The sequence below is a fragment of the Mobula birostris genome, chromosome 31 (genome assembly GCF_030028105.1).
Source record: "Mobula birostris isolate sMobBir1 chromosome 31, sMobBir1.hap1, whole genome shotgun sequence".
Lineage (NCBI taxonomy): Eukaryota > Metazoa > Chordata > Chondrichthyes > Myliobatiformes > Myliobatidae > Mobula > Mobula birostris.
Window position 1 is genome coordinate 19,440,003 of NC_092400.1, and position 16,662 is coordinate 19,456,664.

Consider the following 16,662-nt stretch of genomic DNA (forward strand, 5'->3'; position numbering starts at 1 on the left):
AAAAGAACAGCAAATATTAAACTACGTTGAATGATTCTGTAAATTATGAGACCCAGTATCATTCATAGCATTGGACCCCAATATCATATATTGACCAGCAGAAAACAGGGAAATTAATAAGTGCACATTGTAACCTGTGCAGAACTAACTAAATATTGTTTTGGTACAAAAGGAATTCTTCATCTATAATAGAATTTGTGGAAAACACACCGAAAAGCTCCAGGTTTGATTTCCAGTCTGTGCCGTGATCCAATCTCACTGGTACAGTAAATGAAAGACTCTCAAACAACTGAAGAGTTCAAGGGCTTCTTTGAAAGTCAGAAGGAATCCACCCAATTAGCTGCTCTCCTTTGCTCAGAATTCCTCAAGATATCCCCTTGGCCTAGCCTCTCGGAAAACTTCATCCTCTTGTCTGCTTCTTTTAACCCAAATACCTTCACAGATTCAAACCCTCCCATATCTGTGAAATACTTCATCCTTACAAACATGCATAACTGTAATTGGGAATGTCAGCAGGAAACTTCAGTTTTCATAGCCCTAGGCTCAAGAAATAACTTGCTGGAGGATCCCGACATCTGGATCTGCGGCTTAACAATTAGAAAATTCAGGAGTAGGATTGGACTCTCTAATTAACTTAAACATTTCACTTACATACTTCTAACTAAAAACTGGTTTCTTGCACAAGATACATGCAAGTTGACTATTTTGCACCCATAAGAATTTGATTTTGGGAAACGAAGCTTAAAGCAACAAGAACATTAAAGGTAAACAAGCTATATTTTGCTAGGCAGAGGGGCAAGGAATCAAAAGCTTTGGAAAACATGCTAGCAGTTGCCAAACTGAGATCAAATTGCAAATTGGTATTACTTAGCCTGCTTGCTGAAAAGAGTTACATTCACATTTCCAAGCACCAGGTTTAAGTACAGCCTGAAAGAGCAAAAGAAATCACAGTGAAGTGTGTTGGATTTTACTGGCCTTTGAATGTTAGTATTTCCACAAATAAAAACATTTGGTTATCTCAAATCAACTGCATAATTAATAATGATTAATTTACACGTGATAAAGAATCAATGAAATGGTACATTACTAATATTTAAAGTAAAATGCATCTTGGGCTAAAACCTTGAGCAAAAACAAAAGTCTTTATTACAATAATTAACAGGGATTTTATGAAATTTATACTCAAGATTTTTTTAAACAAGATCACCAGTGCAAGTAATCGCATATAGCTCAAATTAAAGATTATGCCTCAAATTTTTTTCCTGTTTGACTTTTTGAAGAGTGAATTTGACAGCCAGGTATTAAAACTATTCCATATCAGTCTAATGGTCAAAAAACATTAATAAAATCCTAAGGCAGGGTTTCCCAACCTGGGGTCCATGGATGTCCCGGTTAATGGTAAGGCTCCATGGCATAAAAAAGGTTGGAAACCCCTGTGTAAGGGGAGAATTTAATTTCAAGTGCTATGTGAGTGTTTCTCAGTGATGATGGAGTATTCCAACTGGTCATAGTATCACTAGAGCAGTAAAGCTACACACAACTTTTTTTTAAAAAAGTGATCCAAGTAGATGTTTCTACATTGGTTTCATTAGTTAACATTGCTCACAGTTCTCCCTCTGGCAACATTATCCAGGTGCACAGACTAGAAGAGACATAGAATATACTAAGTGAAAGACATCAAATTATCTGCAAGATAATTCAAGCTCTATTACTCCCCACTAAACTACTTTGCAGGGTACCTGGCTAAATAACATACATAACATTTACTATTTTTAAAAATGGGAACATTTCTCTGGATCTGAGCATTGCTGGGAAGGACAGTACTTAATGTCCATGCCCAACTTCCTTGAAGAAGTGATGGCGAGCCACTTTCCTGAACTACTGCAGTCCTGGCGAAGGTACCTATACAGAGCTGCTGGGCAGGGAGTTCCAGGAGATAGCACCAGTGACAATGAATAGAATAGAACTTTATTGTCAATGCATTTCTACTCCAGTCCGCACAAAACAGATAATTACAAGCATGTGGTACAGCTTAATAATAATAAAAAATCCCATATTTACATGCAACAAGAATCTTCGATAGTCCATAACTCTCAAAGGCCACTGGCAAGCTGGGGTGTAACATTATTCAGCTGCACAACAGCTCTTGGGAAGAAGCTGTTTTTCTGTCTTACTGTCTCGGCTATGATGTTTCTGTATCTCCTACCAGATGGCAGGAGATTGAACAGACAGAGTTTGGGATGGGATGGGATGGGTTTTTAATTATGTTATGAGTACACCACACATGGCAGCCACAATGCTTTGATGATAAATCGAGTATCAATCAAACAGACTGCTTTGTCCTTTTAAGGCTGAGTTTTTAAGAGACTTGTTGGAGCTTCACTCAGAAAAATTTGTATTCTGTCATATTCCTAATTACCACTTATAGATTATGGGCTGTCATGAGGTGAGTTTCACAAGGGTTCTTAGATGCCACATTTGATCAAATGTTGGCTTGGAATTAAGAGATACCTTTCCTTGGGCATCAGTCCCGATAACACTTGATCATGTCAAAAAGCAACTTTCCATCCATCAATTCCCCCCCCCCCCATTACTATCCCATTTTCTACCACCAATATGATTAAAAGAAAGAACTTGTTTTACCTAGTATTTTTGATGTCTTCAATAGATACTAAAGAGTTCAGTGTTAATTGGCAACCCCTGATCTAATCGACACTGCTAATTCTTGACACTTCCTTATGACATTGGAGGCCATTCAGCTCATTATGATTATGGTGGCTCTCAGGCCAATGTTATTCCCCCATTTACTTCACTGCAAGCTATTCTCACACAAATCCCCATTAAAATACTTGATTCTCCTACCACCTACCTATCCATCAGGTCATCTACAGTAGCCAATTAACCCACCAACTGGTATATATTTAGGATGTTGATAGAAACCTGTATGTGCAAATGCCTCAGAGACAGCACCAGAATTGAACCTGCTTTGTCATCTGCATTTACAGTCATATTCCTCAAGTTATTTTTGTTGATCAGGAAAAAAACATACCCATTTTTCTTAGGTAAAAATGCTTCCATATCAAAGAAAACATTGCGCCGCTCTTTGATGTCATTATTAATTCTTTGAATGACTTCAACTTCTTCTGCAGTGGCTGAAAGTTTACATCTGTGTGGGGGGGGGAACATCATAAGATTATTAGTTTTCAGGTTGTCACAAATGTTAAGTTTTATTCAGATTTTCATTTAAACAAAGTAATACTACATAACTGGATAGCTTTTGCAAATTATATGATTTAAACCTCCCCCCACCCCCCAGAACCCTTCAACATGCAGTGCAAAAAGTGTTATAAAATGCTTGTATTGTGAGCTATAGCAGCGAACAAGGGAAACAGTATTTTGGGCCTCCGAACAAGGAGAAACCACAAGATTAAAAGGATGGAAGAATCGTGACGTCAAATCTATTAAAAAACTTAAAAAAGATTGAATCAAAAAACAAAAGGAACTTTAAAAAATCTTTCACCACTCATTGTACAAGTTGATCAGCATTCTACTATTAAAAATATATTTATGCTCTTAATTGCCAAACTGAACTTGATATGGCCACATTAATGTGCAAAGCCAGTATAGTTCAATAAAAAATCACAACAGGAGTCTCAGGATGAAATATCATCTTGTAAAGCAAATGACAACAGGAAAATTTAGGGAAGTTTTCAATCCTGGTATCTGTATTTAATCGAGAAACAGAAGTTCAAACACTCATCATTAATTTTCTTACCTTCGGAGACCGCAGGCAAGGTCTTTTAATCTTCGTTTTTGTTTACTTATAGAGTTGCTACAAACAGTCTGAAGGTTAGTAAGTTCATCAAGTTTGTGTCGATACACTTTGTGAGTTTCCTATATGGGCGGGGGGAAAAAACACTGTACAAATTGATCTAGAAAGCAAAAGATAAGGATGCATACGGCAATAATAAAATAGTAACAAAAACAAACACATCTGGGGAAAACCTATCATACCAGCTGATTATAACATCTAAAATATGCTATCATTTGAACACAGAAGAGGGCAAATTGACTTCTTTTTGTCTATGGTCCACTGTTTGAGGAGTCATATACCTTACCTAATCTCTAACTCAAGTATTCATTGAAAATAACACAAGTAAGCCAAAGATTCTTGTTTTTGTAAGTTGGACGGAACAAAATAATTTTGACTACTCTTTACCATCCTTAGCTTGTTTGGTCAACTCTAGGGTATAGCCCATCACCTATACATAATTTAAAAATTTTTAAATGTAAATTGACTAGCAGAACCATTAGATTTGCTGCTCTTTCCCCCTCTTCAAAACCAACCTCCTTCCTCATTTATAATTATTTCACCAAAAATGAGCCTTCTGATTTCTTCAAGGTTAAGAAAAAACCCTTATTCATATGAACAAATTATACACTTTTCAAGGTCGGTTATTATACATAACAATGAAGGTTATTCTTTACTTCTGAAGAAATATTGCTGCAATAAAAAAACATTCTGCAGTTTGCAGAAATGTTTAACTAATGTAAAAGAAGTATTGTAACAAACTATCAAGAACATAGATCAACTGACAGGCTAATTTCACATGGTTTTAAATTCATTTTCTTTCCTACAACAATGAAAGACAGCTGATTTTATTTTGCAACAGGCTCTGCACTGGCACACTCTCATGGTAAAAGAGGTGACTGAAAACAGAGGCCCTTATGAACTCTGCAATCTGTTCAAATGAAAGTAGATACTTCTAACTCATGTAGACTTTCTGACGTAGGCGAATGCTAATAATCGTGGATGCGGATCAATAAAATAAAGCAAAATTAAATAAAACAAAAATTTAACTCCACTGACAATTTACAAAGTCATTATCTAAACGGTAAAGCATCAATTGACTGAAGAAACTTTTCTAGTTAATAACTTATGCATGCCAGGGTAATAGACACAGTTAAAACATGGATAAAAATTATTAACTATTAAGGACAGTTTTAAATTAGCTACATCAGGGGTTCCCAATGTGGGATCCACAGACCCCTCGATTAATGGTATTGGTTCATGGCATTAAAAAAAGGTTAGGAGCCCTTGCCCTAGATCCTTTTGATCATTTCGATCCTTTTGAGCATTGTCCAGAGAAAGGGTAATTTGTTGCAATGATATATTTGGCACTTCAAGTATCATTGGCAAAAACTATATTTATTGTCCATCTTGCAATTGAATTGAGGTGCTGCTGAACCCCTTCAAGAACTGCTGCAGTGTTACAGGTACAGATATTCCAACTAGGCTTTTAGATACAAAGTTACACAATTTATATCCAACAAAGGTTAAGGAAGAGTGATGCAATACACAGTTGGATTGACAGGCAAGTTGGAGTAGTAGCTTCAGGTGGTGCCATCATTGCAAGCTGCCATTTTAACTGGTGGTCAAAATCATAAGTTTGGAAGTCGTTATGTAAATACCGCATTTTGTTGACAGTAAACACCATGGCCACCATGCACCTGTGTTGGAGGGAAGGGAAGTCCGCATTGCATTAGGGCAGGATTTCTCAACCAGGGTTCTGCAGAACCCTAGGGTTCCGCGAGAGGTCGTGAATTTAAAAATAAGCATCGTTTTTTGAAATTCACCCAACGCGTGATGTAAGCACTGGCAGTGGTGGGCAGCGACCGAGCAGCCTCATTGGCAATCTCATTAGAGGTCTCTCAGCCCAGTATGGCAGTGCACAGTAGGACTGTGTTTACTTGGTTGAGTTCATTCTTGGTTTTTGACGCGAGATAGGTGAAGCCATTGATAATTGGTGAGCACGGTATTGCACAGAGGGGAGGTCGGTAGGCTGACGAAGAGCGTGAAATGCGTTTTTCAAGCATTGAATGGACTCACCCAACTTGGGCTGTGACGTCAGCCTCTCCCTCCCGAATTACCTCCCCCAACTTCTCTTTACGCACTGTCCACTGACTTATGGGACCAAACAAACTACCAGTATAGTAGAAAATTGGAGGAAATTTTCATTCTAAAGAAGAATTTTGATGGGCCGTGACTCAGCTGCTGGCCTGCCATTTTGCTGTTGTTGTTGTAAATGTTGCTAGTTATTTAACAGAAATTTATTATATTTGCCTTATGAGTTTTTAAAATTTATGAAAGGGAAAGAAAGAGATTAATTTCAAAATAGTTAAGCTAAGTTTAACCAGCTGTTTTTCCCCCCCAAGAAAGGTTGGCTAAAAATTTTAATCTCTACTCAAAAGATCACTGACAATTATTATTGGATTATTATATCTACAATTTACTGATCGCGTTAATGTACTGTGAGCTGTAGATATAATTTTTTTTGTTTTTTACACTGGGGTTCCCCTAGACATGAAAATTATTTCAAGGGTTCTTCCAGGACAAAAAGATTGAGAAAGGCTGCATTAGGGTATCAAAGCACAGTTTCATCCTTGGTGAATGGTGTTGAGTTCTCTGTCAGAGATACACTCCTCTGGCCAAATGGAAAGTATTCTATCATGTGGACCATAGATGTGGACTACATACACGCATATTCTGCATCCTGGTATTTTTACTAATATCCTATACGTGTTTGCATATGCAAAGACTGGGCCTCAAGCCATGGTGTTGCCTAGCAGGCATTGGAGTCGGTCCGACAGATGATCTCGGTGGGCTGGGGAGGGGTTCTGGACTATATATGTGCATGTTCTGATTTGCTGTATTTTACTGATAATCTACAGGAGTCTGTCTTGTATGTTCAAGGACTGGGCATCAAGCTGAGTTGTTGTGGGGATGGGGGAGGGGGGCGCCGGGACTCTTTTCTTCCGCAATTGTGAGCTCGTGTGTGCTATACTGTGTGAAACTGTTGGTAAAGTTTTTGCACTTTGACCCTATAGTAGCGCTGTCTCCTTTGGCTGTATTCATGCATGGATGAATGACAATTAAACTTGAATTGAATTGAATATGGAAAGATTAAGGCTCTCAGGTGGCAGCCACTTGCTGCAGAATACCAAGACTCCAACTTGTAGCAACTCTTAAAGGAAAGAAGCTCTGCCAGCCGAACTTCTGCTCAACAGTGACACCCAGGACATTAATAGGACACTCAGCAACGAATATGCTATGGGATGTCAAAAAGAGATCAGTTTCTCTCTTATTGCCTGGTATTTTTGAGGCATTTGTGTTATTCATCAGCCCATGCAGGAATGTTGTCCAGGTCCTGTTGCACACTTCATTTTCTGAAGAATTGCAAAGGGAATCAGTCAACATTCCTCATTTGGACCTCAGAGTTGGAGCAAAGTAATTAATGAAGCAGCTGAAGATGGTTGGGCCTATTAAAAGTTCATTTATTATCAAAGTATTTATGCAGTATACAACTTCAAGATTCATCTTCTCCAGATAGTCATGAAACAAAGAAAACCATGGAAGTCATTCACAGAAAAGCATCCACCCCCACCACCCCGCACAAAAAGAAACAAATCTTGCAAATGGCAATACCATCATAGCACCCCCCACGTGAAACAAAAATTATGTAAACAGCACCAAGAACATCAACTCCCCCCATGCAGAAAAACAAATTGTGCAAAGGGCAAGAACATCAAACCCCAACCCCTGCCAAAAAATGAACAAATCTTGCCAAACGGCAACAAGAATGTGTGAAACCACAGAATATTAAAAAAAAACATAAAACTGAAAGAGTCCAATTATTATATGGCACCCTCAGGACTTTGCTAATGCTGGACTAGTAGATTTCCCAAACCACTAAATTTGTCTTCTATTAATACATTTTTAAAGAAAATTTTAATAGTCCTATATAACTTTTTCAATGAATCCAGTGAGTTTAAAAGGAATGGGGAAAACAGACCAGGACAACACACAGAAAATGTTGGAAGAATTCAGCAGGTCAGGCAACATCTATGGAAATGAATAAACAGCCGACATTTCAGACTGTGACCCTTCTTAAGGTGATGAGTTTAGAGGATAAAAACAGAACTCAGTGTACCAGACAACAAACGTTAGATACCTAACTGCTGGGAGTTTTATTGTACATTATCTGAAGAACATCTGCATTGATTTGCTAGGACTACGGTTCATAGTCATAGCTACCCTTCATGGTACAGGTACAATCCTAACTGCTCCAGCATCACCCCTTTCAATGCCCCTTGTCTTTACTTTTACCATGATTGTTTGATGTCAAACTCCATCAATTGTTATTGTGCAGTCAAGTGCAGTCTTTTTCACCTCACCCCTTTGATCTTTGTTTGGGCCAAGGCCATGATGAGATCTTGAATCATATGACATAGCAAAACTGAAACTGGGAACCATTGATCATGCTCTGTTCAACAACTTCCCTTTTTTTGTAGCTCAATTATCCATCATTTACATGATTGAGTGAGACAGCAGAGCTATTACTTGTTAGGTTGCTTAGTTCTGTATACTAAGACCTTAAGACAGAGGAGCTGAATTAAGCCATTTGGCCCATCGATTCTGCTTCACCATTCTATCTTCTCAACCCCATTCCCCATGACCTTTGATGCACTTACTAATCAAGAACATATCAATTTCACCTTAAATCTACCCAACGATTTGGCCTCCACAGCTGCCTGAGGTAATATATTGTATGCTATTTAGCACGTATGTGGTTCCATGGAAAGTCACCAGACTGACCCATCATTAATATGCACTATTCCTCGCACTCCCTTCAGCACTTTTTATCCACTTTCAATTTTCTATTATATTATATTACAGCATTTTAATGCAACTTAAATTTTTGCTAGACCAGTTCAGAGGCCAGTTTAGAATCAACAACATGGTTGCAGATCTGAAGTTGCTATTACCTCAGATTGGCCATAGATGATTTCTTCTCCTGAATTGGAAACAATGAATCAGATTGATTTGGAATTAGAATTGGAATTGGTTTATTATCATGTGTACCGAGGTAAATGAAAAGCTTGTCTTGCATATTGTTCATACAGATCAATTCATTACAACAGTACTTAGAGGCAGTACAAGGTAAAACAATAACAGAGTGCAGAATAAAGTGCAACTGCTGCACAGAAAGTGCAGCACAGATAGGCAATTGGGTGCAAAATCATAATGAGGTAGATTAAGAAGTCAAGAGTCCATCTTATCTATAGAAGCTGTCCTTGAGCCTAGTAGTACATGCTTTCAGACTTGTATCACCTGATGGGAAAGGGGGGGGGGGAAGAGAGAACTGTAGAAAGGAAACCACATTTAAGTAATTTTTTGGAGCTCTTTGAAGGAATAATGCATGTCCTGAAAGGTGGATGTTTATACCTAGTTTTCAAGAAGGCATTTGACAAGGTGCTTCATCAAGAGGATACTACAGTAAAGGTTATATTTTGGGAAGTAACATATCAGAAAGAGAGCCAGCCAGTTCTCTAACAGGGAAAAGATTAAACATAACTGGTTCTCTTTCTCTTTGGAAAAATGTAACCAATCATGTGCCTCGGTGATTAGTGTTTGTGCCACAGCATTTTGTAACTTATATAAGGTGGGAGTGAAATTTACTCGAAGAAAGATAGGAAAGGTTGAAAAGAGGACACAAATAGACCACAAAAGGGAAACAGGTTTATTGGGAGGACAGAGATCTAAAAAGTGAAGTACAATTAGGAAAATGTGAAAATGTTTTTCTATTCTTTTTCTTTCAGATTAGACGTGTTATCTCAGGAATTGCAGAGCTCACATGCAGAGGGATCTGTACTCATAGAGGTTAGCCTAACACTATTACAGTGCCGGCAACCCGGGTTCAATTCTAAAAGGAGTTTGTATGTTCTCGCTGTGACGGTGAGGGCTGCCTCTGGCTGCTTCAGTTTCTTCCCATGTTGCAAAAGACGTACAGCAGAGTAGGTTAATTGGTCACGTGGGTGCAATGGGGCGGCATGGGCTCGATGGGGCAGAGGGACCCTTATCGTGCTGTATCGTTAAATAATTTATTAAATATGATTCACAAATGACTAGTTTACAGATACAGTAAACAATTATAAATGCTAACAGAGTTATCATTTATTGCAAGGGGGATTGATTACAAAAAAAAGTGAGTTTTGTTTCAGTTCTGTCAGACATTGGTTAAACTACATCTGCAGTCCTGCCAAAGGGTCTCAGCCCGAAACGTCAAATGTACTTTTTCCCCCCATAGGTGCTGCCTGGCCTGCAGAGTTCCTCCAGCATCTTGTGTGTTACTGTATACTGTATTTGTCTTCATATTTAAATGTAGTAGTAGATGCAATTCAGAGAAATTTTACTTGGTTGATATCTGTCTGTCATCTTAACTACAGCTCAGCATTCAACACTCATCACTCATTTCCAAGACTTGGGCATCACTACCTCCCTGTGCAACTGGATCCTCAATTTCCTAGCTGGCAGACCATGGTCAGTACGGATTGGCGACATACTCGCCATCAGCAGAGGTGCAATTACAAGGCTATGTATTTGAGCCTCTGCTTTAATCACTTTATACCTATGATTGTGCGGCTAAGTACATGCCCAATGCCGTATTTAAGTTCGCTGACAACGCCACTGTTGTTGGCTGAATCAAAGTGGTGATGAATCAGCATACAGGAGAGAGATTTAAAATCTCTCGAAAAACATTAGCAAAACCAAAGAGCTGATTGTCGACTACAGGAGAAAGAAGCTAAAGGTCCATGAGCCGACTATCATTAGGGATTTTAGGGATCGGAGGTAGAGAGGGTCAATAGCTTTATATTCTTTGGTGTTACCCTATTAGAAGATCTGTCCTGGGACCAGCACGTAAGTACCATCACAAAGAAGACATAACAGCACCTCTACTTTCTTAGAAGTTTGCAGAGATTCAGGATGTCACCCAAAACTCTAACCAATTTCTATAGATACACAGTGGAGAGTATCCTAACTGCCTGGATCATGCTTGGTATGGAAACACCAATGCCCCAGAATAGAAAAGACACCAGTCCAACATAGACCTCCCCACCACTGAGTACTTTTACTTGAAATGCTGCACATGGAACAGCATCCATCAAAGACCCCCATACCTTTAAGGCCATGCTCTCTTCTTGCTATCAGCATTGGGCAGGAGGTACAGGAAGCTTTAGGTCCCACACCACCAGGTTTAGGAACAGTTATGACCCTACGGACCACTTTATTTTAATTTAAAACACTTGTTTCAGACCCAAAGTCCACATTCTTAAACCACATGCAAGATTTTGTTTATGATCTCTCTTCCCTGGAGAATCTTTGACTGCAAGATAAATAATTGACCCCTGCCTCATTGCACAATGCCAGATCCAAAGCAATTTGTTTCCTGGTTTGTTCCACAGTACACTATTCTAAGAAACAGATTCAAATATTCTCATTCCCAAGGCTACCTCTGACAATCTGATTTATCAAATTTAAAATTATTATCACCACTAATGATTATTCAGAATTTTCCTTCCTTGCCCCCACTATCTTCCGCTACTGTCATTTCCTATCATTCAGCTTACATGCAGACTCTCCTGTACCCACCATCACTCGATGTACAATGTATAAGCCATCTTATGTATCTATATTTATTGTGTTTTTTTAAATCATTGTGCTATCAATTTATCTGTCCTGTTGCAAATAGTGCAGAAATGTAAAGAGGAGTCTTGAATTTTGTCTTCTTACATTCTTTTTCTCTGCTCTAGTTTTCAGGGGTATCTCCGCCTCTTTCTATCGCACTTCAGAACATTAGAAAGTTTTTGACAAGAACAGACCATCTGGCCCAACAAAGCTTGCCAAGTTCTTCACTTAGAGTGTCGAAATGACTATCAAGTTTAGATTTGAAAGTCTCTAAGGTACTACTCTCAACTACACAACTATGTAGTTTGTTCTATGTGTCTACACGCGCTGTGTAAAGAAATGCTTCCTGATGTTAGTCTGCAATCTCCCTTTAACCAGTCTCCACCAATGGCCCTGTGTCCTTGCTGATGGATTAATTTTGAAGTAGCAGCTGGCATCCACCTTACTTATACCCTTAATGATTTTGAACACTTCTCACACACCCCCTCTCATTCTACATCTACTTTGGCTAAAATTATTTAATTCTTTCAATCTTTCTTCATAGCTCACACCCTACAGACCTGGCATGAGTCTCATCACCCTTCTCTGAACTCTATCCAGTGCCTTCACATCCCTCACAAAATACGGAGACCAAAATCATACACAGTACTCAAGGGATGGCCTCACAGCACATTATATAGCTTAAGGAGAACATCTCTAGACTTGAACTCCACTGTGCGCATTATATAGCCCAACATTCTATTAGCCTTCCTAACTGCTTCTGTGCATTGTCTAGATGTTGATCGTGATGAGCCTGCGAGGGCACCCAAATCCTTCTCATATAGTGCACTTCCTAACTCAAGACCCCCCCCGCAAATGTATATTTATACCTAATATTTCTATTTTCTATATATAATATTTTATGTTATTCTCCTGTATCATCTTGTTCTTTCTCTAACTTACTAAAATATTTCCCCCACTCAAACCCTTACCTTAGGTACTTCCAATTGAAAAGTCCCATCTACAACACTGGCTATTTGATGTGTAGTTGTTAGCATGATGTTATTACAGCTCAGGATGTTGGGAGTTCAGGGCTCAATTCCGACGTCGTCTGTGAGGAGTTTGTACATCTTCTCTGTGGAATGCATTGGTTTTCTCCAGGTCCACCGATTTCCTCCCACAGTCCAAAGACATACTGGTTAGTAGGTTAATAGGTCATTCTAAGTTTTCCCATTAGGCTAGGGTTAAATTAGGCTTACAGGGCGGCGTGGCTTGAAGGACCAGAAGGGCATATTCCACACTTCATCTCTAAATAAACAAACATTCCCAAATCAATTGAAGTCTGCCCTGATAGAACAGGTCCCTCTTTCCTCAGGTCCGTACATATGAATTGAAACCCATTTCTCCTACAAACAAGAGAAAATCTGCAGATGCTAGACTCCTGAAGAAGGGTTTCAGCCCAAAACATCGACTGTTTCCATAGATGTTGCCTGGCCTGCTGAGTTCCTCCAGCATTCTGTGTGTGTTACCCATTTCTCCCACACAGTCTGTGACCCGTACTTTCTGCCCTCTGATCTTGGTGACACAATGCTAATTTCCATACAGTTCAGTGACAGCGAGATTACTGCCTTCATGGTTCAACATTTTTAATCCATTCTTAATTCTACCCATGCCACTGGAAGTAATGTGCTCCGCTCCTAGAAAGTTCCACTCCATATTTCTCCTCATATCCAAGAATACATTCTTAATTATGGCTCTCACAGCAGACAAAATAGCCTTTGGACCTCATGCTCAGGCCTGCAGAGAACAGTATCCATTCTTCCTTCATGGCATATTCTGGACTTGGCAGTACAGCAAAGTATTAACTTCAGCAACTAATCTTTAGGCCTGAATGTGGACCGCAGATTAAATTTAAAGTGCAGCTCTGGATGATAGATTCCTTGGACAACATTAATTGTAAAAAAAAAGACAATGCTGATTAACATTCGGTTTGGGTGTCTGAAGTGTGGGTTCCAAGAAGGGGGTGTGAAAGTTATTTGTAATTCAAAGAAAGCATTGTAGACAGGTTGTAAATTTAGAATTGTCCTTTGATCTTTAGCATATAAAATGTCATGTGATATTGGGCTGAACAGGCTTCTTCTTCCCATTACAGCACTTTCCTCACCTGACTATACTATCCCCTTTCCCTTGCAACTTGAATGACCCCTGTACCATGGTTTTACAGTCAGCTTGCTTATCCTTCCTGCAGTCCCATTTGCAAAGGCTGCATGCTATGTTCAGCACTATGTATTTTCTGGTTTCAGTTAGTCTTCCCTCTTTACCCTACCACTCTCCAGATCTACTGATAGTCACTGAAGAATGTTTTATACTAGGTAATAACAGCATCACCATTGTTCTATTAAGAAAACATTGTCCCATACATCATGATTCTAGTTATTATTTGTAAAAACACACTGGAACAAATTTTCAAAATCAATTTTGGACTTGAGCGGAGGTTCTGTAACAAATCTTAAAACCTGTACTTCCAATGATCAACTCCTATTCCTATTTCGTATGACCTTATACAGTCACAATTTTAGTAAACTTCCCCTAATTATGAACATATCCTATTTTTAATACCTTAACTTGAATTATTTTATGGGTGGTTCAGAATTAACAAACCAGATTAACTATTTTCGACTGGCAAGCGATTAAAAGCGCACTTAGTCAAAACGAAGGCTTTAAAAATTCAGTTAACGCTACTGACAGCACCATTCTATCGCTTCACACTCACACCGGGCAACTTTGGCATTAGTGAAATTCTGGCTAATAAATGAATCTGCGATACAATGACCCCGGGAAGAAATCAATTACAATATAGTTCTCACTGGCCGCGCTAAATGAAGCTGACGCAGATCTATGAATTAAAGCACTGTTTCAAACCCACACGATTACTGTACCTGGTCAACAAGAGGCTTCCAGCTCCGAGCTTCCTGAAATTTTGCTACCAACAGAGACAAAAGCCATAGGGAGCACCAAGAGCCAACGTGATTTCAGACTAAGCAGCATCGCAAGTCGCGTTCAGTTGCTCCGGCGAAACAATGTCACCGGACAAGATGCCAACTTTTACTTTTCGCTTTCCCCCACCTCCTTCCAGCTGATGCAGGGAGTAACATTTACCTGGAGTTGTTTGAATTCTTTGTCCAAATCCTGCCATTCAGCATGGAAGCGCTGCAGTGACATTGTCCAGTCCGCTAGCAACCGGGGGCTGCCGGGAAATCGCGATGACGTCAGTCAGACCACTGCAGCAGCTGCCGCCGCGCGGGGAGCGGCCTCGGGCTCGAGCTGGAGGGCCGTCCGCCTCGTCCCGGCCGCCCGCCCGCCACAAAACCGGCCTGCAGGGCCCTGGCCACCACTGCGTTGGTGAACAGTCATCCCCACAATCAAAAATTAGTCATGTGAAAGGAACAAATCAAACTCCAATGGCTGTAAGGCCTACTCCTGCTCTACTCCGGTAGTTAAATGCCAATAGACACGGGAATGCGTTCATATTGCAATCGGGCTTTAATGTTTAAAAGGATCTTTGCCTTGCGCTTTTTTGTGGTTGTGGATTAAGACATACATACAAAAAAAACCCCGAAATTAGCTGAACAGAAATTGCAGCATACAACAGAATTAATCAGGTGGTTAAAACAGAACATGCAGGAAATACTTAGCAGGCTGTAACTTGTGAAAAGCGAGAGGAATACAAAAAAAAAGGATGCCTTACTGCAATTATAATGAGCCTTATTGAGATCACACTTGGATTCTTAGGTACATACAACCTGAGCATGACTGGGCCACTAACCCCACCAGCCCCAGCCTTCCTTGGCATTCAATATGATAATAGTTGTCCTGCCCCAGCTCTCATCTCTTCTGTGCCAGTTCCTTATAATTCTCAATGTCCTGATCTATTTTTTTTTAAAAAAAACAAACAATAATCTAATCGTCACAACCTTGCTGGGTGAAGGATTCCAGAGATTCACTACTGTCTGAGAAGTCCCTGCTCACCTCACCTTTAAAATAACTGCCCTCTAATCGTGATTATTTCTCTTTATTAATTTTTTAATTAATTTATTAAAAAGCATAAATACAGTCAAGAGGAGAATTAGTTCAAATATATATATATATCTCAGTAACAATATAAACCAAGATTAAGACAAATGTCAAAATCATATTGTTAAACTAGTATAAAATATATTATAATAAACATGAAAATAACAAGTCTTACCAGTTTCTGAAGAGAAAGGAAAAAACATTGGGTTTTGAATGTAAAGAAAGGGGAAAAAAACCCACTACACTATAATAAAACAAAAAAAGGGACTAGGCAGTCCATTTTGAGGATACGACTAAAAAAAGAAAGAAAGACTTTCTGATCAAATCTAAAACTTCGAAAAAAAGATTGAAAGAGTAATAAATCAAATTAAATGAAAATGTTGGATAAAAGGTCGCCATATTTGCTCAAATTTAAAGGATGTATCAAATGTCCGACTTCTTATTTTCTCTAAACTTAAACAGGATATAATGGAGGAGAGCCAGTAAAAGACTGTAGGTGGATTAGGATCCTTTCACTTCCATAAAATGGCTCTTCTAGCCAGTAAGGTCGAAAAGGCTATCATACGTTGAGCAGAAACAAGAATATTTCCTGCTTCCGATGAAATAATCCCAAAAATTGCTGTAAGCAAGTGAGGTTGTATGTCCAGATTCAAAACTCCTGATAGTGTTTTAAAAATATCTCTCCTAAAGTGTAATTATTTATCCTCATTCAAAATTCAACCACTCGTGGAACTGTACAAAGTTTTGGTCTTACATAAGAAGGGATGCACTTATGAAGAATGTGGCAAAGGCTTCTGCACTGGCGGGATTGCTGTATGAGAAGAGATTTAAGTTGCCCAGGTTTATGTTCACCAGAGTTCAGAAAAATGAGATGGAAATGTAACTTACAAACTTCTGACAGAGTGGGTGTGAGGGTGTTTCTCCTTGCTGGACTGCCTGGAATCAGGGATCATTCTTTCAGGTTACAGGACAAGAGACTTAGGGCAGAGAGGAAGAGAAAATTGTTTACTCGGAGAGCAGTGAAACTGAAGTTGGTTTCATAACGAACTGTAGGGGCCAAGTTGATGAACATACTTATAAGA

The 16,662-nt window shown here is 39.1% G+C and overlaps 1 protein-coding gene across 3 annotated transcripts in view; it reads right to left on the reverse strand.

Annotated features, from left to right (window-relative positions):
- Window positions 1–14,810, reverse strand: part of tmem120b (transmembrane protein 120B) — a 41,150-nt gene extending 26,340 nt beyond the window's left edge. The window contains exons 1-4 of one of the 3 annotated variants that reach the window (XM_072247638.1): window positions 14,666–14,810; window positions 3,776–3,894; window positions 3,050–3,166; window positions 868–927 (exon numbers count right to left, since the gene is read on the reverse strand). In XM_072247638.1, the coding sequence (XP_072103739.1) occupies window positions 868–927; window positions 3,050–3,166; window positions 3,776–3,894; window positions 14,666–14,728 (359 nt within the window). In that variant the 5' untranslated portion in view covers window positions 14,729–14,810. Of the gene's footprint in view, window positions 1–867; window positions 928–3,049; window positions 3,167–3,775; window positions 3,895–11,019; window positions 11,097–14,445; window positions 14,514–14,665 lie in introns of those variants that run through there. The other 2 variants (XM_072247640.1, XM_072247639.1) reach the window with 2 other exon arrangements.
- Window positions 14,811–16,662: the final 1,852 nt, after the last annotated feature.